The following is a 27,319-nucleotide window of genomic DNA, read 5'->3' as shown; positions in this document are numbered from 1 at the left end:
TTTGACCCTGGGAGGCAGAGGTTGCAGTGAGATAGAACCACTCCAGCCTAGGCGACAGTGAGACACCGTCTCAAAAACAACAAAAACACCAAAATACACCAAACTGGTGCTTATCTCATTTCGCAGAAGTCAGTCCGCTCTCCCCTCTCCAAGAGTGTATTACTGTGCTTAATAAACTTTGCTGCTTTGCTATTTATGCCTGTCATGTCATGTCTAATTCTTTGTGGCACTAAGAACCTGAGGCTTCACTACATCAGCAGGTTAACGGGACCACAAGCGTACTACACCCCTCTTGGCTAATTTTTGTATTTCTTGTAGAGACAGGTTTTCCCTATGTTGCCCTGGCTGGTCTCATACTCCCAGGCCCAAGAGATGCACCAGCCTGTGCCTCCCAAAGTGCTGAGATTGCAGGCTTGAGCCAGGGCGCCTGACCTGGGCTTTGTTTCCTTATCAGAGAATGAGCTGGTAGGAATTGGGAAAGGCATGAAAGACCTGGGGTCCTTCACCACTTGTCAGACCCTCTTTCCTCTCGGGAACACCCGGGGATCCTTCTCAACCAGGCTGAATGCCTCCCATCCCCAGCACTCCAAGGGTATTTACCCAATGTCCTATCCCCACAGGATAGGACTCTCGTCAAATCCTCCTCTTAGGCAAGCTAGGTCCTTCCAGGACTCTACGGGCGAAGGTCGATGGACACACTCCACCCGCTGGGAACACCTTGCCCCCTTAGGAAATGCACTTCCGCTTGGAGTGGCATTAAAAGACACTCCAAGACTCTTCATAGCCCGTGAGACGCCAGAGTCACCTTTAGCCAAACCAGTGCCCTGAGAGTGGCATTTCCTACCCTGGGATCGCCCAGGGTTAAGGCCTCTGTCCCTGGCCCCGCCCGGCCGCGCCCTGGCCCCACCTCCGTCCCCGCCGATTGGCCGGGCCAGGTCTGGGGGCGGGGCGTTTGCCCGGCGGTTCCTGGGCCGGGGAATCCCCAGGAAGAAGCTGCTGAGCCATGGCTTCGGAGGTCTGCCCTCGCGGCTGCCCGTACGCAGCGGGCCCCTGGACCTTCTCTCGCGCCCTTCGGCCACAACTCCTGCCTCTCTGCTTTTTCCTTTTGTTGTGGCTGGCGGCGCCCGGTGCCAGGGCCGGGGGATACGAGGTGAGTAGGGCCTCCAGGCGGAAACGTACGGGAGTCAGAGTGAAGCCCCGAATACAGCCTAGAGGTGTGGGTGGGTCTGTCCTGTGGGTGTCTAGTGAATGGTTGATGATATGACAGTGTGGTCTGAGTGCGTGCTTTGTGTCATTGTGAGGTCTGGCTGTGCGCATCTGAGTATGGGACTGTGTCTGATTGTACCTGCCTCCGTGTCTCCGGGATGCTTGCCTGGACTTTGCCTGCACTTAACTGTGGGATTGGAGGGGCAGGAGGTAGCAGGAGGTGAGCAGTGTATGTGTGTGGGGAGGTGCTATCTGAGAGCTGGGACTCTGGAGCCTGCCTGAAATTCCAGCCTAGCTCTTTCACTTTATGACTGTGTGACATTGGGCAAGTCACTATCCCCTGAGCCTCAGTGCTTTCATCTGAAAACTGGGGATAACATCACCCCGCCTCCCAGGGTGGCCATCTGCTGTTTGCAAACGCTGAACAGACAAACATCAGCTACTTTCCTTTTTTTTTTTTGGAGACGGGGTTTCACCATGTTGGCCAGGCTGGTCTTGAACTCCTGATCTCAGGTGATCCGCCTGTCTTGGTCTCCCAAAGTGCTGGGATTACAGGCGTGAGCCACCACTCCCCGCCCAGCTACTTCTATAATTATTTTCCCAGAGTGTGAATGAGAGCTGCCCTGTGAAGTTGTGCCGAGTGGGAGTTGGATCTGTGAGCTCAACTATGTATGTGTCCACCCTGGGAGCGCCTGGCCTCCTCTGCACATAGGCGAGATCAATCCTCTCTGAGTCACTCACCTCTAGATCAAGACTTACTTTGCAGCCCCTGATCTTATGACAGGGTGTGTGTGTTTGGGGTCTCTGTGCAGACATGCCCCACGGTGCAGCCGAACATGCTCAATGTGCATCTGGTGCCTCACACACATGATGACGTCGGCTGGCTCAAAACCGTGGACCAGTACTTTTATGGAAGTGAGTAAAGGATGGGGACTGGTCCCGGGGATCCCCATGACCCCTCGAATCCCTTCTGGGCCCTGGACATTAGGGTGGGGGCAGTGTCACCCTGATATCCAGGGCTTGGGCTCCTGTGTCTAGGAATAATGCCCTTGGCTCTGCTGTGCCCTAAGAGCCTTATCCCTGTTATCCACAGTCAAGAATGACATCCAGCACGCCGGGGTGCAGTACATCCTAGACTCAGTCATCTCTGCCTTACTGGAGGATCCCACCCGTCGCTTCATTTACGTGGAGATTGCCTTCTTTTCCCGTTGGTGGCACCAGCAGACAAATGCCACACAGGAAGTCGTGCGAGACCTGGTGCGCCAGGGTGAGTCTGCCCCAAGGAAGTGAAAAGAGGAAGCCCAGCCCAGCTTCTGCTTCTGCTTCTGCATCATGCATGTCGCTCAGCCTGCCTGGATTCTCCATTTGGAGACTCCTATGCATCCCACAAGGCCCCAGCTGTAGTGCATCCTCTGGGAATCTTGCCATGCAGGGGGCCTCTTTCCCATATCTGGGAACTATGGCCTGGGAGCGACCCCTTTTCCTCCCGCCAGGCCTGAGTACACAGGCAGGCTTTCGCATTCCCAGTGTCACCCACCCTGGTCCCACTCCTGGCTCTGACTACTGACCCTGACCTTGCCTGTCCTGGCACAGGGCGCCTGGAGTTTGCCAACGGTGGCTGGGTGATGAACGATGAGGCAGCCACCCACTACGGCGCCATCGTGGACCAGATGACACTTGGGCTGCGCTTTCTGGAGGACACATTTGGCAATGACGGGCGACCCCGTGTGGCCTGGCACGTTGACCCCTTCGGCCACTCTCGGGAGCAGGCTTCGCTGTTTGCGCAGGTGCGTGCGACTCACGAACTCTCTTGGGCCCACCCCTTCACTCACTCTGGCTCCTCCCTCGCCCTCTCAAGCCCCCCTCCGTGCAATCTCACAGGGATCAGGACCAGGCCTGCTGAAGCCCTGCTTCTTGGGTGAGCCTTAAGTCCAGTGATTTTCCAGCTCTGGCCTTAGCCGGCTATGTCCAGCCCCAGGCTGACCCAGCTCCGGCTGGCTCTGCCCCCTCCCCTAATCCGCCCCTCTTCGTGTTCTGGCCCCACCCATTAGCTAGGATCTTGGCTCCTCCCTAAACTGGGTGGTAGATGGATGTCTAGCCTGCTTTAAAAACAGCTTCTTTACCTGTGCTCAGACCCCATCCATCCTCAGGCTGTGGAAGGGGGAACCTTACTCTTGGAGTCAGGCCTGCTCTGAGCTTGACAGCGCTGGGGAGGTGAACCTGGGTTCTGATGTTGGACCCACCCTCTCCCTGCTAGCCCAGGGTGGTGAGTTCTGAAACTTCCCCAAGCTTGGAAATAAGCTGGAGGCCTCTCTGTTTCAGCCCTATGTGGTTTTTTGTTGTTGTTTGTTTTTTGGTTTTTTCTTTTTCTCTTTTTTGAGACAGGGTCTTGCTCTGTCATCCAGGCCGGAGTACAGTGGCACAATCCTAGCTCACTACAGCCTCAATCTCCCAGGTTTACGCCATCCTCCCATTTCAGCCTCCCTAGTAGATAAGACTACAAGAGCGCACCACCACTCCTGGCTAATTTTTAAATTTTTTGTAGAGACAGTCTTGCTATGTTGTGCAGCCTGGTCTCAAAAACTCCTGGGCTTAAGTGATCCTCCTGCCTTGGCCTCCCAGAAGGCTGGAATCGCAAACAAGAGCCACCACACCAGCCAAGCACTGCTTTTTAATGTTTTCTTTTGAGATGGAGTCTCACTCTGTTGCCCAGGCTGGAGTGCTGTGGCATGATCTCTGCTCACTGCAACCTCCACTTCCTGGGTTCAAGCAATTCTCCTGCCTCAGCCCAATACCACACCCAGCTAACTTTTTGTATTTTTAGTAGAGACAGGGTTTCACCATGCACCAGGCCAGGAAGGACTGGAACTCCTGACCTCGTGCTGTCCTCGCTTCGGCCTCCCAAAGTACTGGGATTATAGGCATGAGACACTGTGCCTGGCCCCTAGTGCTGCTTTTTAACCTGTGCTCTGACTCGCCCCTCCCAAGCAGAGGGGAGTTTTGCATGGTGGGGGGAGGGGGGCGCTGGGCACTAATTCACACTGTCTTTTCCTGCCCCATCCCCAGATGGGCTTTGATGGCTTCTTCTTCGGGCGCCTTGATTATCAAGATAAATGGGTGCGGATGCAGAAGCTGGAGATGGAGCAGGTGTGGAGGGGCAGTGCCAGCCTGAAGCCCCCGACCGCAGACCTCTTCACTGGTGAGGGGGCTTGGTGAGGGCAGGGCCAGCCATGGGGCCACACACTCAGAAGGGGCTTGATGTCATGCTCTGCTGCCACTGTCCTGGAACTTCTATAGTCTGGGAACAAAGGCCCTGCATTTCCTTTTGCACTGGGATGCAAATTCTGAAGCCCATCCTGGGTGGGACATGGCAGGCTTTGAAACCAGGGCAAGTGTGGGTGCTGAGCCACCCCTTGAACCTGGTGTGGCCCGCAGGCGTGCTTCCCAATGGTTACAACCCACCAAGGAATCTGTGCTGGGATGTGCTGTGTGTCGACCCGCCGGTGGTGGAGGACCCCCAAAGCCCGGAGTATAACGTCAAGGAGCTGGTCGATTACTTCCTAAATGTGGCCACTGCCCAGGTAACCCTGGTGTGCAGAACCGTCGTGTCCAGTGTACACAATGCACCAAGCCTTTTCCGTGGGACAGGCATTCCCTAACACCTTCTCTCTCTTTTTTTTTTTTTTTTTTGAGACGGAGTTTCGCTCTTGTTACCCAGGCTGGAGTGCAATGGCGCGATCTCGGCTCACCGCAACCTCTGCCTCCTGGGTTCAGGCAATTCTCCTGTCTCAACCTCCTCAATAGCTGGGATTACAGGCATGCGTCACCATGCCCAGCTAATGTTTTTTGTATTTTTAGTAGAGACGGGGTTTCACCATGTTGACCAGGATGGTCTCGATCTCTTGACCTCGTGATCCACCCGCCTCGGCCTCCCAAAGTGCTGGGATTACAGGCTTGAGCCACCGCGCCCGGCCCCTTCTCTTTATTTTTAATTTTTTTTGAGACAGAGTCTCACTCTGTCACCCAGGCTGGAGTACAGGGGTGGGATCTCAGCTCACTGCAACCTCTGCCTCCTGGGTTCAAGCAACCACATCCAGCTTAATGTATTTTTTTTAAGAGACAGGGTCTCGCTATGTTGCCCAGGCTGGAGTGCAGTGGCTATTCACAGGCACAATCTCACTACTGACCAGCACAGGAGTTTGACCTGTTGTATTTCTGACCTGGGCCAGTTCAACCCTTCTTAGGCAACCTGGTGGTTCCCCGCTCCTGGGAGGGCACCATTACTGATGGGTGTCCACGCTGATTTTTGTATTTTTAGTAGAGACAGGGTCTCACCATATTGGCCAGTCTGATCTTGAACTCCTGACCTCAAGTGATCTGCCCGCCTTGGCCTCCCAAAGTGCTGGGATTACAGGCGTGAGCCATTGTGCCTCTTTATTTTTAATTAATTATTATTTTTTGAGACAGAGTCTTACTCTGTCACCCAGGCTGGAGAGCAGTGGCATTATCTCAGCTTACTGCAACCTCCATCCCCCGAGTTAAAGCGATTCTCCCACCTCAGCCTCCTGAGTAGCTAGAACTTCAGGCATGCACCACTATGCCCAGTTAATTTTTTTTATTTTTAGTAGAGACAGGCTGGTTGCCTGTCACCATGTTGCCCAGGCTGGTCTCAAAGTCCTGTCCTCAAGTGATCCACCCGCCTCAGCCTCCCAAGGTGCTGGGATTACAAGTGTTAGCCACAGCACCTGGCCTCTATTTTTAACATTTGATTGATTGATTGATTGATTGATTGAGACAGAGTCTCACTCTGTCTCCCAGGCTGGAATGCAGAGGTGTGATTTTGGCTCACTGCAACCTCCACCTCCTGGGTTCAAGCAGTTCTCCTGCCTCAGCCTCCTGAGTAGCTGGGATTACAGGTGCCCACCACCATGCCCTGCTAATTTTTGTATTTTTAGTAGAGACAGGTTTTCACCCTGTTGGCCATGCTCCTGACCTCAGGTGATCCACCCGCCTTGGCCTCCCAAAGTGTTGGGATTACAAGCGTGGGCCATGGCGCCTGGCTATTTTTAACATTTTTATAATTTAAAACATAATTTTTTTTGTTTTTTTTTTTTTTTTTTTTGAGTCGGAGTTTTGCTCTCGTTACCCAGGCTGGAGTGCAATGGCCGCGATCTCGGCTCACCACAACCTCCGCCTCCTGGGTTCAGGTAATTCTCCTGCCTCAGCCTCCTGAGTAGCTGGGATTACAGGCACGTGCCACCATGCCCAGCTAATTTTTTGCATTTTTAGTAGAGACGGGGTTTCACCATTTTGACCAGGATGGTCTCGATCTCTTGACCTCGTGATCCACCCGCCTCGGCCTCCCAAAGTGCTGGGATTACAGGCGTGAGCCACCGCGCCCGGCCTAAAACATAATTTTTTCATGGAGACAAGGTCTCGCCATGTGGCCCAGGCTGGTCTCAAACTCCTGAGCTCAAGTGATCCTCCTGCCTGGGCCTCCTAAAGTGCTAGGATTATAGGTGTGAGCTACCATGCCTGACGTAACACATTCTCCTTAAAAAATATATTTTTTTCCTTTCTCTAAAAATTGATGGCCAGGCATGGTGGCTGACACCTATAATCCCAGCACTTTGGGAGGCCAAGGTGAGTGGATCACCTGAAGTCAGGAGTTCGAGACCATCCTGGCCAACCTGATGAGACCCCGTCTCTACTAAAAATATAAAAGTTAGCCAGGTGTGGTGGCACATGCCTGTAATTCCAGTAACTCAGGAGGCTTAGGCAGGAGAATTGCTTAAACTCAGGAGGCAGAGGTTGCAGTGAGCTGAGATCAAGCCACTGCACTCCAGCCTGGGCAACAGAGTGAAACTTGGTCTCAAAAAAAATACTGTTTTAGATTAAAAAAAAATTTTTTTTCTTGAGATGGAGTTTCACTTGTGTTGTCCAGGCCGAGGTGGAAAGGCACAATCTTGGCTCACTGCAGCCTCCGCCTTCTGGGTTCAAGCAGCTCTCCTGCGTGAGTCTCCCAAGTAGCTGGGATTACAGGAGCGTGCCACCACACCCGACTAATTTTGTATTTTTAGTAGAGATGGGGTCTCATTATGTTGGTTAGGCTGGTCTCCAACTCCTAACCTCAGGTGATCCGCCTGCCTCGGCTTCCCAAAGTGCGTGAGCCACTGCACCCGGCCTACAGATTTTTTTTTCTTGAGATGGGTCTTACTGTGTGGCCCAGGTTTGTCTTGAACTCCTGGACTCAAGTGATCCTCCTGCCTCAGCCTCCTGAGTAGCTGGGATTATAGGTGTGAACCCCTGTAATCATGTTCTCATGTCCTTTGGAGGAAGATGCCCTTGTCTTCACCATCACTATGTCCCCATCCTGGATTTGTATGCATTCCACATTAGAAGAGATAGCATAGACCAGGCAAGAGCTAGCATGGCATGGTGCCTGGATGCCCTCTTCTATGTATGGGTCCAAAAGAACTGCCCAACAACTGGTGGCTACTTTGATCTGTGTCTCCATCCTCCCATGTGCCACACCCCATATACACCAAGACACAGCTACACACAGGAATGGCCCAGGATCCTCTGGCCTTAGGACTCCTCTCTGGCCCGCAGAGCCGGTATTACCTCACCAACCACATTGTGATGACCATGGGCTCCGACTTCCAATATGAGAACGCCAACATGTGGTTCAAGAACCTGGACAAGCTCATCCGGCTGGTCAATGCCCAGGTCAGTGTGCCTACCCTGTGCTAACCTTGTGCACGTGTGCGATTGCATCCGGGGTCCTTGGTCATGTGCATAGCTCTGAGTGCTATCTTTGATTTCTGTGGTTATATTGCTGTCATTCTATAACAAATGACCACACTTAGCAGCTCGAAATAACAGAAATACATTGTCTAATTTCCTGGCTTTTTCCAACATCTAGAGGCTGCCCACATTCAAAGTCTCTTGGCTCCATCTTCAAAGCCAGCCACATAGCATCTCTCTGACCCTGTTTCTGTAATCCCATCTGTTTCTCTCATTCTCACCTCTTCTGCCTGCCCTTCCACATTTATTTATTTATTTTTGAGACAGAGTCTCACACCGTTGCCCGGGCTGGAGTGCAATGGCGCATTCTTGGCTCACTGCAACCTCTGCCTCTTGGGTTCAAGCAATTCTCCTGCCTCAGCCTTCCAAGTAGCTGGGATTACAGGCACCTGCCACCACACCTCGATGATTTTTTTTTTTTTTTTTTTAAGTAGAGAAGGGGTTTCTCTATATTGGCCGGGCTGATCTCGAACTCCTGACCTTGTGATCTGCCCGCCTCAGCCTCCCAAAGTGCTGGGATTACAGGCATGAGTCACCACGCCCAGCTAGGACAAAAGTTTAAGACCAACCTGGCAAAACTTTGTCTCTACTAAAAATACAAAAAATTAGCTGGGTGTGGCAGCACTCGTCTGTAATCCTAGCTACTCGGGAGACTGAGGCAGGAGAATCGCTGGAACCTGAGAGGTGGAGATTGCAGTGAGCTGAGACTGAGCCAGTGCATTCCAGCCTGCGTGACAGAGTGAGACTCAGTCTCAAATAAATAAATAAATAAATAAGTTTATTAAGCATCTACTGTATACACTGGGGGCATAGCACATGCAAACAAACATCGTTTTCCTTACATAGGTCATCTTGTTCCTCTACCTCGCTCAGTTGAAAATGAACCTCCATTCATTATAAAAATTGTTTTCTAGTAACAGTCTGACAGTGCTGCAAACAATTATTCCTGCCCTATAATGTCACACTTAGTTTCTCCACAAAAGTTTTTAATAATAAAGTTGCAATTATTGTAAAAGTTTAGTAAAACTTCAGGTTTGTTCTTGCATCTCTGAAATCCTTTTTAAAAGGCTAGTGGTCATGTTTGAGTTCGGACAAAATTCCTTTTCACACCTGACCTCTGGCTTGCATGCCAAATGTGTATTTAGCGAATCTGAACCTATGGGATGTATGAATGTGCACACGGTGGAAATGTGGGCCCCCGGGAAGGTGTGGACTCCCGAGGGCTCACTTCGTTGCCTCCCCCAGCAGCAAGCAAAAGGAAGCAGTGTCCATGTTCTCTACTCCACCCCGGCTTGTTACCTCTGGGAGCTGAACAAGGCCAACCTCACCTGGTATTTGGGGAAACTGGGGAGCTTGGGGGGGTTGGCATGCCACGTGGGTCATGACCCTGCCCTCAATGCCCCTGCTGCTGTAGGTCAGTGAAACATGACGACTTCTTCCCTTACGCGGATGGCCCCCACCAGTTCTGGACTGGCTACTTTTCCAGTCGGCCAGCCCTCAAACGCTACGAGCGTCTCAGCTACAACTTCTTGCAGGTGGGTGAGAGCCAGGCCAGAGGGGGCATGCAGCCCCGAGGCCCGACAGGCTAGGTGCTCCAACATACCCCTCTGCCTTCAGGTGTGCAACCAGCTGGAGGCGCTGGTGGGCCCGGCGGCCAACGTGGGACCCTATGGCTCAGGAGAGAGTGCACCCCTTAGTATGTGTCGGGCCCAAGAGGGGAAGGAGTTGGGGCTGAAGCTGGAAACCACCCCTAGGTCGCCCCCCTCGAGTTCCCTCTTAAAGCCTCTAAGAACCCTGCCCGCCAGCATCAGACATTTTGCTTTCCCTTGGGGTCTGAGCCGAGTCCCGCAGTACCCCGCCGAACTCATTGTCTATCAGCAGATGAGGCGATGGCTGTGCTCCAGCATCATGACGCCGTCACCGGCACCTCCCGCCAGCACGTGGCCGACGACTACGCGCGCCAGCTGGCTGCAGGCTGGGGGCCCTGCGAGGTGGGCGGGGCGAAACTTGGGCGATAAGGGGGCGGAGACAGGAAGGGGCGGGGCCAGGGCCTGGGAAAGAAGGGACAGAGATAGGTATGAGGCGTGGCTGAGAGCCGTGGGGCGCGGCTACAAGGGCTCGTGGGGGCGGAGTTTGCGGAGGTGGGGACAGAGGAACGGGACCGGGCCTTGGAGGGGAAAAGGAGGCGGGGCGTGGGCAAGAAGAGGCGGGGACAGATAAGGGGCGTGGTCAAGGGCAGCAGGGTTGGGCTAGACGGGCTTGTGGGGTGGGTCTTGAGGGAGTCGGAACAGAGACCGGAACGGGGCGGAGCCTGGGAGAGGAGGGGAGGAGTCAGGCCAGGAGTCCGGAACCCACCAGGCCCTTTGCGCTCTTCCGCAGGTTCTCCTGAGCAACGCGCTGGCGCGGCTCAGAGGCTTCAAGGAACGCTTCACGTTCTGCCGACAGCTGAACATCAGCATCTGCCGGCTCAGCCAGACGGCGGCTCGAGTGAGCCGGGACGGGAGGGGTGGGCATCGGGCAGATGGGCTGTAGAAGGGGTGGTTGAAAAATTTGTTTGGAAAAAAAAAAAAGAAAAATTTGTTTGGAGGACTGGAGTGAGATTACGGGGGCTGCGGTGAAGCTGGGTCAGGACAGAGACCAACGCATCTCGACGGGACTTGGCCTAAAGGGCCGTGACCGCACCAGGACCACCCAGGGGTGTTTCTATGCGAAGTGGATGGGTTTGGAGAAGGCCTGCGGTGACCCTGCCCTCTCTGACCCTCCCTCCCCAGTTCCTGGTCACCATTTATAACCCCCTCGGGCGGAAGGTGAATTGGATGGTACGGCTGCCGGTCAGCGAAGGCGTTTTCGTTGTGAAGGACCCCAATGGCAGGACTGTGCCCAGCGATGTGAGCTCAGTCAATGAATAGTCCCCCACTTGAACCCTTCCCCCAATGAGCATTTCCCCATCTCCCCCGTGGAGACTGCCTGCCTCCATGAATACCTCCCACCCATCAATATCTCTTCCCCTCTCTTTCCGTCTCTTGTATCTTCTCCCTCTGCCCCTTAATATCAGTCCTCGCTTGGGAACATCTGCCTCCTGTGAGTAGCCCGTCATTTTAATACCCAGATACCCCAGGAAAATTTATTGCCGTTTATGGACATCTCCTTCATTCCAGAACACGCCCTTCCCCGAACCTCTTCTCCAAGAACCTGCCTCAAAGGTTTCTTCCCCTAATTCCTCCTTCACTTCCCTGACTCCATAGTCTCTCCACCCTCCCAGTGGAGATATTCCACTTCGTGAATATTCTCTGCAATTATTTCTTTGGAATCTGACTGTCCCTCCCACCACACAGACCCCGATTTCTTTTCCCCACCTCAGAACTCTTTGCCTTCCTTGAGTTTGTTGTCTCCATGCATGTATGGCTTTCCATGGGTAGGTACTCTTGACTCAGTTTCCCTCCTTCTCTATCCAAGATGGTGATATTTCCCAGCTCAGACAGACAGGCGCACCCTCCGGAGCTGCTGTTCTCAGCCTCACTGCCTGCCCTGGGCTTCAGCACCTATTCAGTAGCCCAGGTGCCTAGCTGGAAGCCCCAGGCCCGCGCACCCCAGCCCATCCTCAGGAGATCCTGGTCCCATCCTTTAACCATCGAAAATGAGGTGAGACCCCATTTCGATTTATTTTCCTCCTCCTGTGACAAATTTGAAGTGTCTTGGTGAGCTGTATGGACTCTGGGTCAGCAGGTCCCTAGGTTCATGATCTCCTGTCACCACTCCCCTCATTGTGTGTCCTTGTGCAAGTGACCTTTGTCTGAGCCTCAGTGTCCTTTCCTGGGACAATTATGAGGACCCAATGTGATCCTGGGTGACACTTGACAGGTATGTCAGAACTGGTGGCAGATGGTGGTTTGCAGTTTTGGCAGGGACGTTTCAGGGAAGGTGTTCCTGATGAAGGCGACATTTAAGAATTGACCTGAGGGAGGGAGCCATGTGTTTATTTGAGGGAAGAGAGATCCAGGTGGGCAGAGAATAACAGGCACAAAAGCCCTCAGGCAGGAGAGTGTGCAGAATTCCAGGAGCCACAAGGAATGCAGTTGGCTGAAGCAGGGTGAACAGGTGACAGGTCAGACCTTGAGAGACATGAGGACCCACAGGAAGACTTCGGCTTTTGCCAGGTGTTGTTGCTCATGTCTCTAATCTAGATCTTTGGGAGGCCTAGGGGGAAGGATTACTTGAGCCCAGGAGTTTGAGATCAGCTTAGGCAACATAGCCAGACCTCATCTCTATTAAAAATAAAAACGTTAGCCAGACGTCTTGGCGTTTACCCATAGTCCCAGCTATTTGGGAGGCCCAGATAGGAGGTTTGTTTGAGCTGGGGAGTTTGAAGTTGCAGTGAACTATGATTGTGCCACTGTACTCCAGCCTGGCAACAGAGCAAAATTCTGTCTGAAAATAATAAAATAGGCCAGGTGTGGTGGCTCATACCTGTATTTCTAGCACCACGGGAGGCCAAGGTGGGTGGATCTACTGAGCTCAGGAGATTGAGACCATCCTGGGCAACATGTTGGAACCCCATCTTTACAAAAAATACAAAAAAATTAGCTGGACATGTTGGTACATGTCTGTAATCCCAGCTACTTGGGGGTTGAGGCAGGAGGATCGCTTGAGCCCAGGAGGCAGAGGTTGCAGTGAGCCAAGCTTGTCCCACTGCACCAGTCAGGGTGACAAAGTGAGACCCTGTCTCAAAAAATAACATAACATAAGTTCTGGCCCATGCAGTGGCTCACGAGGTCAGGAGTTCCAGCACTTTGGGAGGCCAAGGTAGGCAGATCACAAGGTCAGGAGTTCAAGACCAGCCTGGTGAACATAGTGAAACCCCATCTCTACTAAAAGTACAAAAAATTAGCCAGGCATGATGGCGGGCACCTGTAATCCCAACTACTCGGGAGGCTGAGACAGGAGAATTGCCTGAACCCGGGAGGTGGAGGGTGCAGTAAGGGTGGATCACGAGGTCAAGAGATCGAGACCATCCTGGTAAACATGGTGAAACCCTGTCTCTACTAAAAATACAAAAAATTAGCTGGGCATGGTGGCGCGTGCCTGTAATCCCAGCTACTCAGGAGGCTGAGGCAGGGGAATTGCCTGAACCCAGGAGGCGGAAGTTGCGGTGAGCCAAGATCGCGCCATTGCACCTGGGTAACAAGAACGAAACTCTGTCTCAAAAAAAAAAAAAAAAAAAAATTAGCTGGGTGCGATGGCAGGCACCTGTAATCCTAGCTACTTGGGAGGCTGTAGCAGGAGAATCACTTGAACCCGGGAGGCGGGGGTTGCAGTGAACCAAGATAGCGTCACTGTACTCCAGCCTGGGCAACAGAGCAAGACTCCATCTCAAAAAAAAAAAAAAAAAAAGAAGAAGAAAACATCTTTTTAATATTTTTATTAAAATGAAAAAAAAGAAGTTAAAACATTCCCACAGGCCACTAAAAGTCTTGTGAATTCTGGCATTGTGGTTTGCACCTCAAATGCCCAAGTTGGCCCTGATCTGCAGCGGAGGAGGGCTTTCATGGGACTTAGGTGTCACAGGTGTGCTCTGGCTGTTGTGGGGAACAGATTGTAGGCAGTCATTGTGGAAGTACAGGGACCTGGAAGGGGTTGACTGCATTAGCCCTGGAAGGCCATGGAGGTGGTGAGAAGTGGTGAGATTGAAAATAAGGTTAGGCTGGGCACTGTGGCTGACGCCTGTAAACCCAGTACTTTGGGAGGCTGAGGCAGGCAGGTCACCTGAGGTCAGGAGTTCAAGACCAGCTTGGCCAAGATGATGAAACCCTATCTCTACTAAAAATACAAAAATTACCCCAGCGTGGGGGCAGCTGCCTGTAATCCCAGCTACTAGGGAGACTGAGGCACGAGAATTGCTTGAACCTGGGAAGTGGAGGTTGCAGTGAGCTGAGATCATGCTACTGCACTCCAGTCTGGGCAATAGGATGAGACTCAGTCTCAAAACAACAACAACAACAACAACAACAACAAATCCGGCCGGTCATGGTGGCTTACCTCTGTAATCCTAGGCTGAGGCATGAGAATTGCTGGAACCTGGGAGGTGGAGGTTGCAGTGAGCCTAGATCGTACCGCTGCACTCCAGCCTGGATGACAGAGTGAGACTCAGTCTCAAAAAAAAGAAAAAAAAAAAAAAGACCACAAATACACATGCACACACACGCGCGCACACACACACACATGTACACAGGCACACAGACATAAAAACCCATCTGTGGACCCTTTTCTTCCCAGCACATCCAGGTAACATTTGATCCTGACACAGGGCTGTTGATGGAGATTATGAACAAGAATCAGCAACTCCGGCTACCTGTTCGCCAGACCTTCTTCTGGTAAGAGAAGATCACCAGGCCTGAGGGTGGGGTGGTGGGTGGTGGTGCTTGGCATGGCACTATGGCCCCTTACCTGACTCTCACCTGCCCCGGCCCCAGGTACAATGCCAGTATAGGTGACAACGAAAGTGCCCAGGCCTCAGGTGCCTACATCTTCAGACCCAACCAACAGGAACCACTGCCTGTGAGCCGCTGGGCTCAGATCCGCCTGGTGAAGGTCTGGGACTAGGAATAAGGAGTGGGCAGTTGGGAATAGGGGGATTATGAAGCCCAAGAGGGTGGTGGCATGTGTGAAATGAGGGTGGGGGAGGATTTACATCTCCTTCAGATCAGTGGGCTAAGTAAGACCCACAGATCAGTAGGGGGAATATTTGAGGGTCCTGCCATAGAGTTGATATTCATGGCTGGTTATATGAGAGTCTTCCCTTATACAAAGGCTTTCACATCTGCTGTGGACATTTACATGTTTCGTTTTGGAAATTGGGGGTGGGGCATTCCTACTTGGCCCATGAATCAGGAGAGCCAAATATCACTGCTTGAAGAATTCACCAGTCTGTAGTAAGAGGAGCTTATATCTGGAGCGGATATTTGAGAGTCCACCCTTGGATCAATTGGGTTTGGGCGAGTCTCACTTAGAGTGAATGCCTGTGGGTGCATCTGGCTGGGAACAGTGGTTTCCCAGGGACTTTCATTGTTGTTTGACTTTCTTTTTTTTTTTTAGCCAGAGTCTTGGTCCGTTGCCCGGTGCCAAGCTGGAGTGCAGTGGCACGATCTTGGCTCACTGCAACCTCTGCCTCCTGGGATCCCACAATTCTGCCTCAGCCTCGCAAGTAGCTGGGACTACAGCTAAACTACAAAAAAAAAAATTAGCTGGAAGTGAGCACCACCACACCAGCTAATTTTTTTTTGTAGTTTAGTAGAGACAGGGTTTCATCATGTTGGCCAGGATGGTCTCAATCTCTTGACCTCGTGATCCACCCGCCTTGGCCTCCCAAAGTGCTGGGATTACAGGCGTGAGCCACTATGCCTGGCCTGATGTTTGACTTTCATAGATGGCACAACTCACATTTGTCCACCTTCAAGAGCCTCACATTTCATGTGAGTCCCTTTGAGATGAATGTCTGCATGTCTGCGTCACTCACTGTATTAGGATATAGTTTTGCCTGTTGTAACAGAGTTACCCAAATTAACTGTGGCTAGAACAAGATAGAAGATTCTTTTTGGCCAGGCGCTGTGGCTCACGCCTGTAATCCTAGCACTTTGGGAGGCCGAGGTGGGCGAATCACCTGAGGTCAGGAGTTCAAGACCAGCCTGGCCATCATGATGAAACCCCACCTTTATTAAAAAAAAAAAAAAGAAGAAGAAGATTCTTTTCTTCGGCCGGGCGTGGTGGCTGACTCCTGTAATCCCAGCACTTGTGGGAGGCCAAGGTGGGCAGATCACAAGGTCGGGGGTTCAAGACCAGCCTGACCAACATGGTTAAACCCCCTCTCTACTAAAAATACAAAAATTAGCTGTGCATAGTGGCGCGTGCCTGTAATCCCAGCTACTCCGGCGGCTAAGGCAGGAGAATTGCTTGAACTGGGACCTGAAAGGCGGAGATTGCAGTGAGCTGAGAGTGCACCACTGCACTCCAGCCTGGCGACAGAGCGAGACTCCGTCTCAAAAAAGAAAAAGAAGATTCTTTCTTGCCAGGCATGGTGGCTCGCACCTGTAATCCCAGCTCTTAGGGAGACAGAGGCGGGAGGATAGCTTGAGCCCAGGAGTCTGAGACCTGCCTGGGCAATATACTGAGACCTCATTCTCCACAAGAAGGGGAAAAAAAAAAGATTTTTTCCTTCTTTTTTTTTTTTTTTTTTATTTTTTTTTTTGATTTTTTCCTTCTAATTAAAAGTCTGGCTGTTAGTCCAGGGAAGGTGGGTGGTTCCATAATCACCCAGTACTCCCTCTTCTATCTCGTTGCTCTACCTTCCCCAATATTCAGTTTCTACCTCATGGTCCAAGATGGCTGCTGAAGCTCCAGGAACCACATCTGTGTTTGACCCAGTAGCAGAGGGCAAGGGGCAGGGAACATTGTTGACACCACTTGGATAACTTTCCATGGGGCAAACTGTGGTCACTCAGCTACTGATAGCCTCAGGGAAGACTGGACAATATAGTCTTTATCCCAGGTACCCAGGTAGGCATGTGCCAAGCTAGAATAGTATGCTAAGGAGAAGAGATGGGGCCATGGTGAACAGCAGGCATTTATGCCAGGCTCAAGAATGATGTGGCAAGCCAGGTGCAGTGGCTCATGCCTGTAATCATGACTGGTTGTATGAGAGTCTCCTCACCTTGGGAGACTGAGTCAGGAGGATTGCTTGAGTTCAGGAGTTCAAGACAAGCTGGGAGCATTTGCTGATCAGCTGCCTACATAGTGACACCCTGTCTCTAAAAAAAGAAAAAAAAAGGCCGGGCGTGGTGGCTCAAGCCTGTAATCCCAGCACTTTGGGAGGCCGAGACGGGTGGATCACGAGGTCAAGAGATCGAGACCATCCTGGTCAACATGGTGAAACCCCGTCTCTACTAAAAATACAAAAATTAGCTGGGCATGGTGGCGCGCGCCTGTAGTTCCAGTTACTCGGGAGGCTGAGGCAGGAGAATTGCCTGAACCCAGGAGACAGAGGTTGCGTTGAGCCAAGGTCGTGCCATTGCACTCCAGCCTGGGTAACAAGAGCGAAACTCCGTCTCAAAAAATAAAAAGAAAAAAGAAAAAAAAAAAAGGCCAGCCAGGCACCTGGTGACTCATGCCTGTAATCCCAGCACTTTGGGAGGCTGAGGCAGGTGGATCACCTGAGGTCAGGAGTTCAAGACCAGCCTGGCCAACATGGCAAAACCCCATCTCTACTAAAAATACAAAAATTAACCAGGCGTGGCGGTGGGTGCCTGTAATCCCAGCTACTCAGGAGGCTGAGGCAGGAGAATCGCATAAACCCAGGAGGCAGATGTTGCCAAGATTGTGCTATTGCACTCCGTCTTGGGCGGCAAGAGTGAAACTCCATCCCCCTCCCCCCAAAAAAAAGAATTATGTGGCAGTGACTGAAAGTTGACCTTGACCTTGATGTAGGCCTTTATGGGGCTTATGGCCAGGGTGGAGAGACATTTGTAGGACTCACCTCTGCTCAGGCACAGGCTGACACCCACCTCACCCCTGCATGCCTGCAGACAGCCTTGGTGCAGGAGGTGCACCAGAAGTTCTCAGCCTGGTGTTCCCAGGTAATCCGCCTGTACCCAGGACAGCAGCACGTGGAACTGGAGTGGTCGGTGGGGCCGATACCTGTGGGGTGAGTGGCACAGGCTGGAAGTGGGGCGTGGGAGCAAAGGTAGAGTGGGGTTTATGCAGGGCTCACAACCTTGCCATCTCATTGGGTACAGTGACACCTGGGGGAAGGAGGTCATCAGCCGTTTTGACACACCGCTGGAGACAAAGGGACGCTTCTACACAGATAGCAATGGCCGGGAGATCCTGGAGAGGAGGTGGGGGTGACTGAGAACACAGGGGGTGGTCTGTGTTGTGTTGGGGCCCAAGGGTGGTGGGGGAATTTGCTGATTATATGAGTGTTGGGAGACAGAGGATGAAGGGAGAGTGAAGAGTAGAGGAGCCAGACCCCAAGTCTGACCAGCTCACCCCCACCCAGGCGAGATTATCGACCCACCTGGAAACTGAACCAGACAGAGCCCATGGCAGGAAACTACTATCCTGTCAACACCCGGATTTACATCACGGTACCCCTCCCCCACCCTGCACTGCCCCACCTCGATGGAAAGGGAATCACCCCTCACCTGTAGCATCTCAAGGCTCCCTGGGGTTGGGGCTGACTGTCCTCCACTCTCACCCTTCAACCCCCAGGATGGGAACATGCAGCTGACTGTGCTGACTGATCGCTCCCAGGGGGGCAGCAGCCTGAGAGATGGCTCACTGGAGCTCATGGTGAGTGGGTCAGAGCCCCATCCAAGCCAGGGTCCTCCCACCCTGGTCCCCTGCTCATTCTTGAAGGCTGTTTCTGGCCCAGTTATCCGCTTTTGGTCCCCACTAAGCTGAGGATTCCATTTCTTTATTTCTTTATTTTTGTTTTGAGACAGAGTCTCAGTCTGTTGCCCTGTTGCCCAGGCTGGAATGTAGTGGCATGAGTTTGGCTCACTGCAACCTCTGCCTCCCGGGTTCAAGTGACTGTTGTGCCTCAGCCTCTGGAGTAGCTGGGATTACAGGCACCTGCCACTACACCTGGCTAATTTTTGTATCTTTAGTAGAGATGGAGTTTTGCCATGTTGGCCAGGCTGGTCTCGAACTCCTGACCTCAGGTGATCCACCCACCTCGACCTCCTAAAGTGCTGGGATTACATGCATGACCACGGCACCCGGTGGAGGACTCCATTTCTATGTGCAACTTTTCCTCTTCACTTCTCTCCATTCCCTACCCAGGACCCCTCCAGGCTCTGGGGTGCCATATCCAGGCCTCCCTGTTAGGCACTCACATCCCTCCGGCCTGGTTCCTGTGCCTACTTGGATTCTGCCTCTGCTGGGATCGCCCTACCAGACCCTCACCTTCTTCTTCATCCGTTCCTCCCACCCTTTAATTTTTCTTGACGTTCTCGCAGCCCCTACCCAGTTTCTGGCCCAAGGACACCCACAGACCCACGACTCTCACTCCCTCCTGGCCACTCTGCCCCCAGGTGCACCGAAGGCTGCTGAAGGACGATGGACGTGGAGTATCGGAGCCACTGATGGAGAATGGGTCGGGGTCATGGGTGCGAGGGCGCCACCTGGTGCTGCTGGACACTGCCCAGGCTGCGGCCGCCGGGCACCGGCTCTTGGCGGAGCAGGAAGTCCTGGCCCCGCAGGTGGTGCTGGCCGCGGGTGGCAGCGCCCCCTACAATCTCCGTGCTGCTCCGCGCACGCAGGTGAGGGGCAGCGAGGTGGGCAGAGAGAACCGGAATGAAGTCTTCACCAAACCCAGGGAGCTGGGTTTGGGTGCGGGTTTTCCTAGACCCATTGGGGACCCAACTGGCCATTAATTGGCCCCAAACCCTCGGGCCAGCCCCATCCCTTGGGCAGTCCCCGCTCAGTGCCGACCCAGTCCCAACCCACCCGGACTGTGTAGAGGTACAGCCCTACTTCATGCCCCTAAACCACCTCTTCACCTCCGGCCCTGCCCATCTCACTTTAGCCCCGCCCTCTCACCGCCCCCAGGCTCTGTCCCGCCTCACCCCGCCCCTCGGCTTCAGCCCCGCCCTAACGCCCAAAGTCTAGGGTCAGATCAGCTCTGCCTTGTCGGGACTCGAACCCGACCCCAGCTTGGGACCGACCCATCCCCTCGTTGGCTCAGCCCTCCCCGTGGCCGCTCCTCTTGGCTGAACCCTGCCCCTTCCCGGCAAAACCCCGCCCCTGCAATCCAGTGCTGCCTCCTGAACCTGGCTCCGCTCCGCCCTTCTCCATACAGCCCCGCCCCTCTCTAACTTGGCCCCGCCCTCTCTCCCCACAGTTCTCCGGGCTGCGCAGCGAGCTGCCGCCCTCGGTGCACCTGCTCACACTGGCCAGTTGGGGCCCTGAGATGCTGCTGCTACGCTTGGAGCACCAGTTTGCCGTGGGAGAGGATTCCGGACGTAACCTGAGTGCCCCCGTAACCTTGAACTTGAGGGTGAGAAGGGCAGAATTGAGGAGATCTGAGAGAGGCAAGAAAGAGGAAGAGAAGGGAAACCTGGCTTTGCCCCAACTCATCTGTGCGCATCCCCGCCTGCAGGACCTGTTCTCCACCTTCACCATCACCCGCCTGCAGGAGACCACGCTGGTGGCCAACCAGCTCCGGGAGGCAGCCTCCAGGCTCAAGTGGACAACAAACACGGGTGGGGTCCTGGTCAGGGGTAAGGAAGGGGTGGGGTCCTGCCTGGGGCCTGCAGGTAGGGGCAATGTGTGAGGCATGAGATTGTTGGTCAGGACCCAAAAAAGTCCTGTGGGTATGGGGCGGAGTCCAGATCCAGGTTAGGGGCTTAAAGGATCTGAAATGGATGTCGCAAACCAGGAATGGGTCTTAAGGTTTGTGGGTAGAGTTTAGTCCCAAGAACAAGAAGAAAATCTCCATCTGTGTCTAGTTCTGGGAGGGTGTCCATCACCCCTGGGGTCAGATTGAGGGTATGAAGACAGTGGCCAGGCATTGGACCTGGGGGTGGACCTCAGGGCTGGGGAAGCAGTTTAAGAGTCTGGGAGTGAGGCCCTGGAACAGATTCGGGGATGTGCAGCTGTGTCCAGGCCCAGGGGAGGAAACACAGTGTGGTGAGTCAGAGGAAGTCTGCACCCCCTCACTCCTCCTTCCCCCTGCACCTCTCCAGGTTCCGCACCCCACCAAACTCCCTACCAGCTGGACCCGGCCAGCATCACGCTGCAGCCCATGGAAATCCGCACTTTCCTGGCCTCAGTTCAATGGAAGGAGGTGGATGGTTAGGTCTTCTGCGATGGGCCCTCAAAGCCTAAGCCCCCTGCTCCGAGGGCAGAGCAGACTCTCACTTTCCTCTTGGGGCTGCTGCCATTAAAATGCCACTACTAAGACTCAGGTCACTCTGTGACTGGGTGTGGGGATTTTTTGTTTGTTGTTTGCTTGTTGGAGGGGGACAGAATTTATGAGCGAGAGCCAGGTGTGGTGGCTTGCGTCTGTAATCCTAGCAACTCTGGAGGCTGAAGCAGGAGGATTTCTTGAGCCCAGGAGTTCTAGACTATCATGGGCCACAAAAATCAGGCCCTGTCTCTACAAAAAATTTTAAAAAAAATAGCTGGATGTGGTGACAGGTACCTGTATTCCCAACTACTTGAGAGAATTGCTTGAGCCCAGGAGGTCAAGGCTGCAGTAAGTGATAGCACTGCTGCATTCCAGCCTGGGCCAGATCTTACCGGTTTATTTGTTTGGGACTGAGTCTCACTCTGTTACCCACGCTGGATTGCAGTGTCGTGATCTTGGCTCACTACAACCTCTACTTCCCAGGTTCAAGCGATTCTCCTGCCTCAGCCTCCCAAGTAGCTGGGACTACAGGTGCCTGCCACCACGCCCGGCTTATTTTTGTATGGATTTTCACGATGTTGGCCATGCTGGTCCCAAACTTCTGACCTCAAGTGATCTGCCGTCCTGGCCTTCCAAAGTGCTGGGATTGTAGGTGTAAGCCACTGTGCCTGGCCTGGATCTTATCTCTTGAAAAAAAAATTAAAAATTAGAAAATCATCCAGGTAAGATGATATGCACTTGTAATTCCCAGCTATTTGGGAGGCTGAAGTGGGAGGATTGCTTGAGCCCAGGAGTTTGAGGCTGCAGTAAACTATGATGGCTCCACTGCACTCCAGCCTGGGTGACAAAGCAAGACCCTGTCTCTTAAAAAAAAAAAAAAAAAAAAGTTTTCAAATTTCTAGGGTCGAATTTGCAAGCACCAACTGCAAATGTTTCTTAGGTCCCCTCCAATGACAAGGACTGGGCCAGGGTGGACAGGGAAGCCCAGGGAGGGTGATATCATGTTGGCCTCCTAATGTTTCCTTTGAGAACCCCTCCAATGGGCCAGTTGGCATGGGCCACCTAGGGATTCCAGGGTGGGGTGGCAGGGGATACTCTGCTGTGGTCCCACTTGAGGCATAGTCACCAGATGTATTTTTTTTTCCCCAAGTTTCCTTCTTGATGGAGGGCTGGGCCAGCTTATGTGGCCTGAAAAGAGCTCCCTGCACCCATCTACCATATTGGACCTGATTTTGGAGTTATCACCCTCACCAAAAATATTTATAAGTCCCCCACCGATGGTAGTGACTGGCCTGGACTAGGTAAGAAGGACTGTGGAGTGCTCTCCAGGCTCAGCCCTGATCCCACATGGGTTCCTGTTTTAACATGTGACCCCCCCAAATTTTTCGTTTTTTTTTTGTTTGTTTGTTTGTTTGTTTGTTTTGAGATGGAGTCTTTCTCTGTCATCCAGGCTGGAGTTCCCTGGCACAATCTTGGCTCACTGCAACCTCCACCTCCTGGGTTCAAGTGATTCTCCTGCCTCAGCCTTCTGAGTAGCTGGGATTACAGGCACCTGCCACCACATCTGGCTAATTTTTGAATCTTTAATAGTGATGGGGTTTCACCATGTTGGCCAGGCTGGTCTTGAACTCCTGACTTCCTGATCCACCCGCCTTGGCCTCTCAAAGTGCTGGGATTACAGGCATGAGCCATCACACCTGGCCAAATTTTTCTTTTTCTTTTTCTTTTTTTAATCTTCAGCAACAAGATGGAGCGCCCGGCCAAATTTTCAAGGGCACATCGAGGAACTAAGCCTCACATGTGACTGAAACTAGGCCTGGGGTACTCTGCCCTAGGGTTCCTAGCTGGTCTAGGCTGTTTCCTTATCCCAACCCCATCCTCAAGGAATTACGGATATTTCCTGGAGACACCTCCCACAATCAGAGGCCTCTGCAGGAAGGCAGCCCACCTGTGGTCCCTCTGCTGGCCTCCTTCTTTGGCTGTGACCAGTCCCTGCCACTGGCTGGGACATAGAAACCTTTGCACACAGAGCCTCCTACAAAGGAGTCCCCATGGGGCTGTGGGCAAACTTAGGCCACCCTGTCCAGACCTCCCTGATTGGCCAGGTCCAATCCCTCTTCCTGAAAGAAGACTTTGAAAAATTTTGGGAGGCTGAGCGCAATGGCTCACACCTGTAATCCCAGCACCTTGGGAGGCCGAGGCAGGCGGATCATGAGGTCAGGAGTTCAAGACCAGCCTGACCAACATGATGAAACCCCATCTGTACTAAAAATACAAAAATCAGCTGGGCGTGGTCCTGGCATGGTTCTGCCCACCGCCAGATTGGGCCTAGTAGTTGGCTGAGCCCTGAAAACACTTCTAAGGCCCCCTACACAGCTGGGGGCAGCCCTAGCTGGCCCTAGAGGCTGGAGGAAGTTAAGTACTCCTGTGATCCTTTGTGGGTCCAGTTATATTTGTCTGTTGAACAAGTTTCCAAGACCTCCCGCAGGCTGGCTACGGATACCTGAGAAGCCTTCCTGGTTTGGCTGTGCAAGGGTCCTTTTTGAAGAATACAGTTGGACAAAAGTTTTTTTTTTATTAGAAACAGTAGCCAGGCATGGTGGCTCACGCCTGTAATCCCAGAACTTTGGGAGGCCGAGGTGGGTGGATCACTTGAGGTCAGGAGTTAGAGACAAGCCTGGCCAACATGGTGAAACCCATCTCTATACAAAAAAAAAAAATCTAGTCCGATTATCATGTTAAAAATAATTTTAAAAAGCTTCCGGTTCTGGCCTGGCGAGAGCTCATTCAGCGACACGAAACTGCTGACCCACAATCTGCTGAGCTCCCATGTGTAGGGGGTGGGCCCTGTGGCTTCCCTTTGCACCTCCAGGCCAGCAAGGTCCGCATGTGCCCCGTGGAGTTCTACCCCCAATTCGTGGCACTTAACGATACCCAAGGTGGAGTGGGCGGCGTTCCTGGAGGCGACTTATAACTTGCGCCTGATTCAGGTGCCCAAAGGTCTGGTTGAGAGGTATGAGGAGAATGAAGAGTTTCTGAGGACCATGCGCCACCTGCTGCTGGAGGTGGAAGGAATGGAGGGCACCCTGCAGTGACCAGAGTCTGCACGTACGTTCCCTATCATCCGCGGGATCCCCAACATGCCGCTGAGTGAAGAGGAATCCAAGAATTGATTGTGCCAGGAGCCAGTTTTTCTTGTAATGATCGTGTGTATTTTTGTTGATGTATACCATTTCTGAATTCTGCCATGTGTATCCCCATCCCTTGACCCAATGACACACATGCTGGAGTGCAATGGCGCGATCTCGGCTCACCGCAACCTCCGCCTCCTGGGTTCAGGCAATTCTCCTGCCTCAGCCTCCTGAGTAGCTGGGACTACAGGCACGTGCCACCATGCCCAGCTAATTTTTTGTAGTTTTAGTAGAGACGGGGTTTCACCGTTGACCAGGATGGTCTTGATCTCTTGACCTCGTGATCCACCCGCCTCGGCCTCCCAAAGTGCTGGGATTACAGGCTTGAGCCACCGTGCCCGGCCTCATTTTTTCATTTTTCTTTTTTATTTTTTGAGATGGAGTTTCACTCTTGTTGCCCAGGCTGGAGTGCAATGGCAGGATCTCGGCTCACCACAACCTCCAACTCCCAGGTTCAAGCGATTCTCCTGCCTGAGCCTCCAGCGTAGCTGGGATTACAGCCATGCACCACCACACCTGGCTAATTTTTTGAATTTTTACTAAAGACGGGTTCTCCATCTTGGTCAGGCTGATCTCGAACTCCCAGCCTCAGGTGATCTGCCCACCTCCGCCTCCCAAAGTGCTGGGATTACAGGCATGAGCCATGGCACCCGACTGTATTTTTTTTTTTTTTTATTATAAAAGAAAAAAAAAGGAAAAAAAAAAAAAAAAAAAAAAAAAGCAGGGCATGGGCACCTGTAATTCCAGCTACTCAGGAGGTTGAGGCAGGAGAATCACTTGAACCTGGGAGGCAGAGGCTGCAGTGAGCCAAGATTGCACCACTGCACTCCAGCCTGGGCAACATAGTGAGACTCTGTCTCAAAAATAAATAAATAAATAAATAAATAAATGGTAACAACTTATTTATTTATTGTCTTTTGAGATGGGGTCTTGCTATATTGCCCAGGCTGATCTTGAACTGCTGGTTCAACTGATCCCCCGTCTCGGCCTCCCAAAATGTTGGGATGACTTGCGTGAGCTACTGTGCCCTGCGTTCTCCAAATTTTCTGAGTCAGCCTGTGGAGGCCAGGATCAGCCCTGGCCATTCAGGGAGTTCTGTGGAGTGCCCTGGGCCCACCAAGGCAGCCTCTGATATCTTGGGACTGAGGTATGGGTTAGAGTGAGACCCCGACAAGGTGGCTTCTGCTGAGGGGTCCAGGTCTGGTGGGGTCTCACCGGGGATCGGGCGGTCACCTGGTGGTGGTCCTTTTTATATTCTCCCTGGAGTTTGCCTGCTGCATACGTAGGATAAGATTCTGCCATGGTGCTCAGAATCCAGTTTAGTTCCTGGAGGCTGGCGGCAATGGCAGGATCTTCTCTTCAGGCGCCGTCTGTAGACAAGCTTTCCTGAGATTGTCACTGCAGGACAGGGGTGATCGATTTCTGAGAATTCTGCAGGTCGACCGGCGCATGGAGGGCCCCTCCACTTCTGAGGACCGCCTTGAGCAGTCGCAGGTGACCAGGATCTCCCTCCTGAGGACAGGATCACAGCCAGGGAGGCCCGGGAAGGTGCCCTGCTCCTGGCCTGGGACTCACATGGGGCACCGTGGCTGAGAGTGCACCCTGAAATCTTTTCCAACTCTCCCTCTTAAGAGAACACGGGCTTAGGCTAACAAAGAGGGTTAAGATGCTGCTTAGAGTCTAGCTGCGTTCCTACAGTGCCTATTCATCAGATGCTTCCAGAAAACCTTGGTGATATGGTTTGGCTCTGTGTCCCCACACAAATCTCATGTTGAATGTATTTATTTATTTATTAATTAGATGAAGTTTTGCTCTTGTTGCCCAGGCTGGAGTGCAATGGGGTGATCTCGGCTTAACGCAACCTCCGCCTCTGGGTTCAAGCTATTCCCCTGCCTCAGCCTCCGGAGTCTCTAGGATTACAGGCATGCGCCTATTTTTAGTAGAGACAGGGTTTCTCCATGTTGGTCAGGCTGGTCTCAAACTCCCAATCTCAGGTGATCTGCCCGCCTTGGCCTCCCACAAGTGCTGGGATTATAGGCGTGAGCCACCTGCGCCCGGCCTGAATTTTAATTCTAATGTTGAGGGTGGGACCCGGTGGGCGGTGATTAGATCATGGGGGCGGCTTTCCCCCTTGCTGTTCTCCTGATAGTGAGTTCTCACGAGATCTGATGATTTAAAAATGTGTGTCACTTCCTGCTTTGTGCTCTCTCCTGATCCCTCCTGCCTCAAGTGAGGACTTGCTCGATCCCCAGTCGCCTTTCACCTTGATATAAATTTCCTGAGGTTTCCCAGCCTTGCTTCAAGTACAGCCTGCGGAACTGTGAGTCAATTAAACCTTTTATTAATAAATTAACCAGTCTCAGGTGATTCTTTATTTTTATTTTTTTGAGATGGAGTCTCACTCTTGATGCCCAGGCTGGACTGCAGTGGCATGATCTTGGCTCACTGCAACCTCTGCCTCCCGAGTTCAAGCGATTCTCCTGCCTCAGCCTCCTGAGTAGCTGGGATTACCACACCCCACTACAGGTGGTTCTCTAGAGCGGTGCAAGAATGGAGCAATACACTTGGTAAGGATCATGCAGGCTGAGCAGGGAGGTCCAGAGGAGGGCGGCTTGCCCCTGGCCGCAGTCTGGCTCAGGCGAATCTGAATCACCTGCTGGAAACATTTCTATTGCAGTGGGCCTCGAGGGGGCAAGAAGTGATGGAGTTGGGAAGAGGAGAAAAAGTGGGGAAAGAGGGGAAATGGAGGGATGAAGTACGGAGGAGGCCAGGATGGTGCAGGGCAGGGTAGGTCTGGCAGAGGGGAGGGAAAGCGTAGGGATGCGACAAGGAGTTTCTAATTAAAATGCTCTGGCAGATTAATATAATCTGATTAAATTACCCTGTGGGTCTTCAAAAACGATTTCTTTTTATCTCTTTTTTTTTTTTTTTTTCTTTTTAAGAGACTAGGTTGGTTGGGCGGGGTGGCTTACATCTGTAATCCCAGCACTTTGGGAGACTGAGGCAGGTGGATCACCTCAGGTCAGGAATTTGAGACCAGCCTGGCCAATATGGTGAAACCCTATCTCTACTAGAAATATAAAAAATTAGCCGGGCGCGGTGGCTCACGCCTGTAATCCCAGCACTTTGGGAGGCCGAGGCGGGTGGATCACGAGGTCAAGAGATCGAGACCATCCTGGTCAACATGGTGAAACCCCGTCTCTACTAAAACTAC

At 52.6% G+C, this 27,319-nt stretch overlaps 1 protein-coding gene and 1 pseudogene across 5 annotated transcripts; both read left to right on the top strand.

Moving 5' to 3' along the window:
* Positions 1-926: 926 nt before the first annotated feature.
* MAN2B1 (mannosidase alpha class 2B member 1) lies at positions 927-20,972 on the top strand. 5 transcript variants are annotated; one of them, XM_032265838.1, is made up of 24 exons: positions 927-1,150; positions 2,019-2,121; positions 2,300-2,473; positions 2,800-2,993; positions 4,273-4,405; positions 4,642-4,787; positions 7,819-7,935; positions 9,262-9,344; positions 9,428-9,548; positions 9,631-9,709; positions 9,895-10,004; positions 10,393-10,500; positions 10,785-10,901; positions 11,470-11,655; positions 14,287-14,384; positions 14,484-14,601; positions 17,589-17,707; positions 17,799-17,900; positions 18,062-18,149; positions 18,274-18,354; positions 19,098-19,325; positions 19,907-20,062; positions 20,165-20,267; positions 20,751-20,972. In XM_032265838.1, the coding sequence occupies exons 1-24, from the start codon at positions 1,004-1,006 to the stop codon at positions 20,861-20,863; spliced, it is 3,024 nt and encodes a 1,007-aa protein (XP_032121729.1). In that variant the 5' UTR covers positions 927-1,003; the 3' UTR covers positions 20,864-20,972. The 5 variants fall into 5 exon arrangements, with proteins under 5 accessions (XP_032121729.1, XP_032121727.1, XP_032121728.1 ...); XM_032265836.1 differs by having other exon boundaries at positions 20,165-20,285; XM_032265837.1 differs by having other exon boundaries at positions 9,259-9,344.
* Positions 20,973-23,628: 2,656 nt separating this feature from the next.
* On the top strand, positions 23,629-24,189 carry LOC116541571 (annotated as a pseudogene).
* Positions 24,190-27,319: the final 3,130 nt, after the last annotated feature.

Source organism: Sapajus apella, unplaced genomic scaffold (genome assembly GCF_009761245.1).
Source record: "Sapajus apella isolate SASKATOON/1434 unplaced genomic scaffold, GSC_monkey_1.0 scaffold152, whole genome shotgun sequence".
NCBI classification, from domain to species: Eukaryota; Metazoa; Chordata; class Mammalia; order Primates; family Cebidae; genus Sapajus; species Sapajus apella.
Note: the sequence above shows the minus strand (reverse complement) of the source record. Positions and strands in the feature narration are given on the sequence as shown.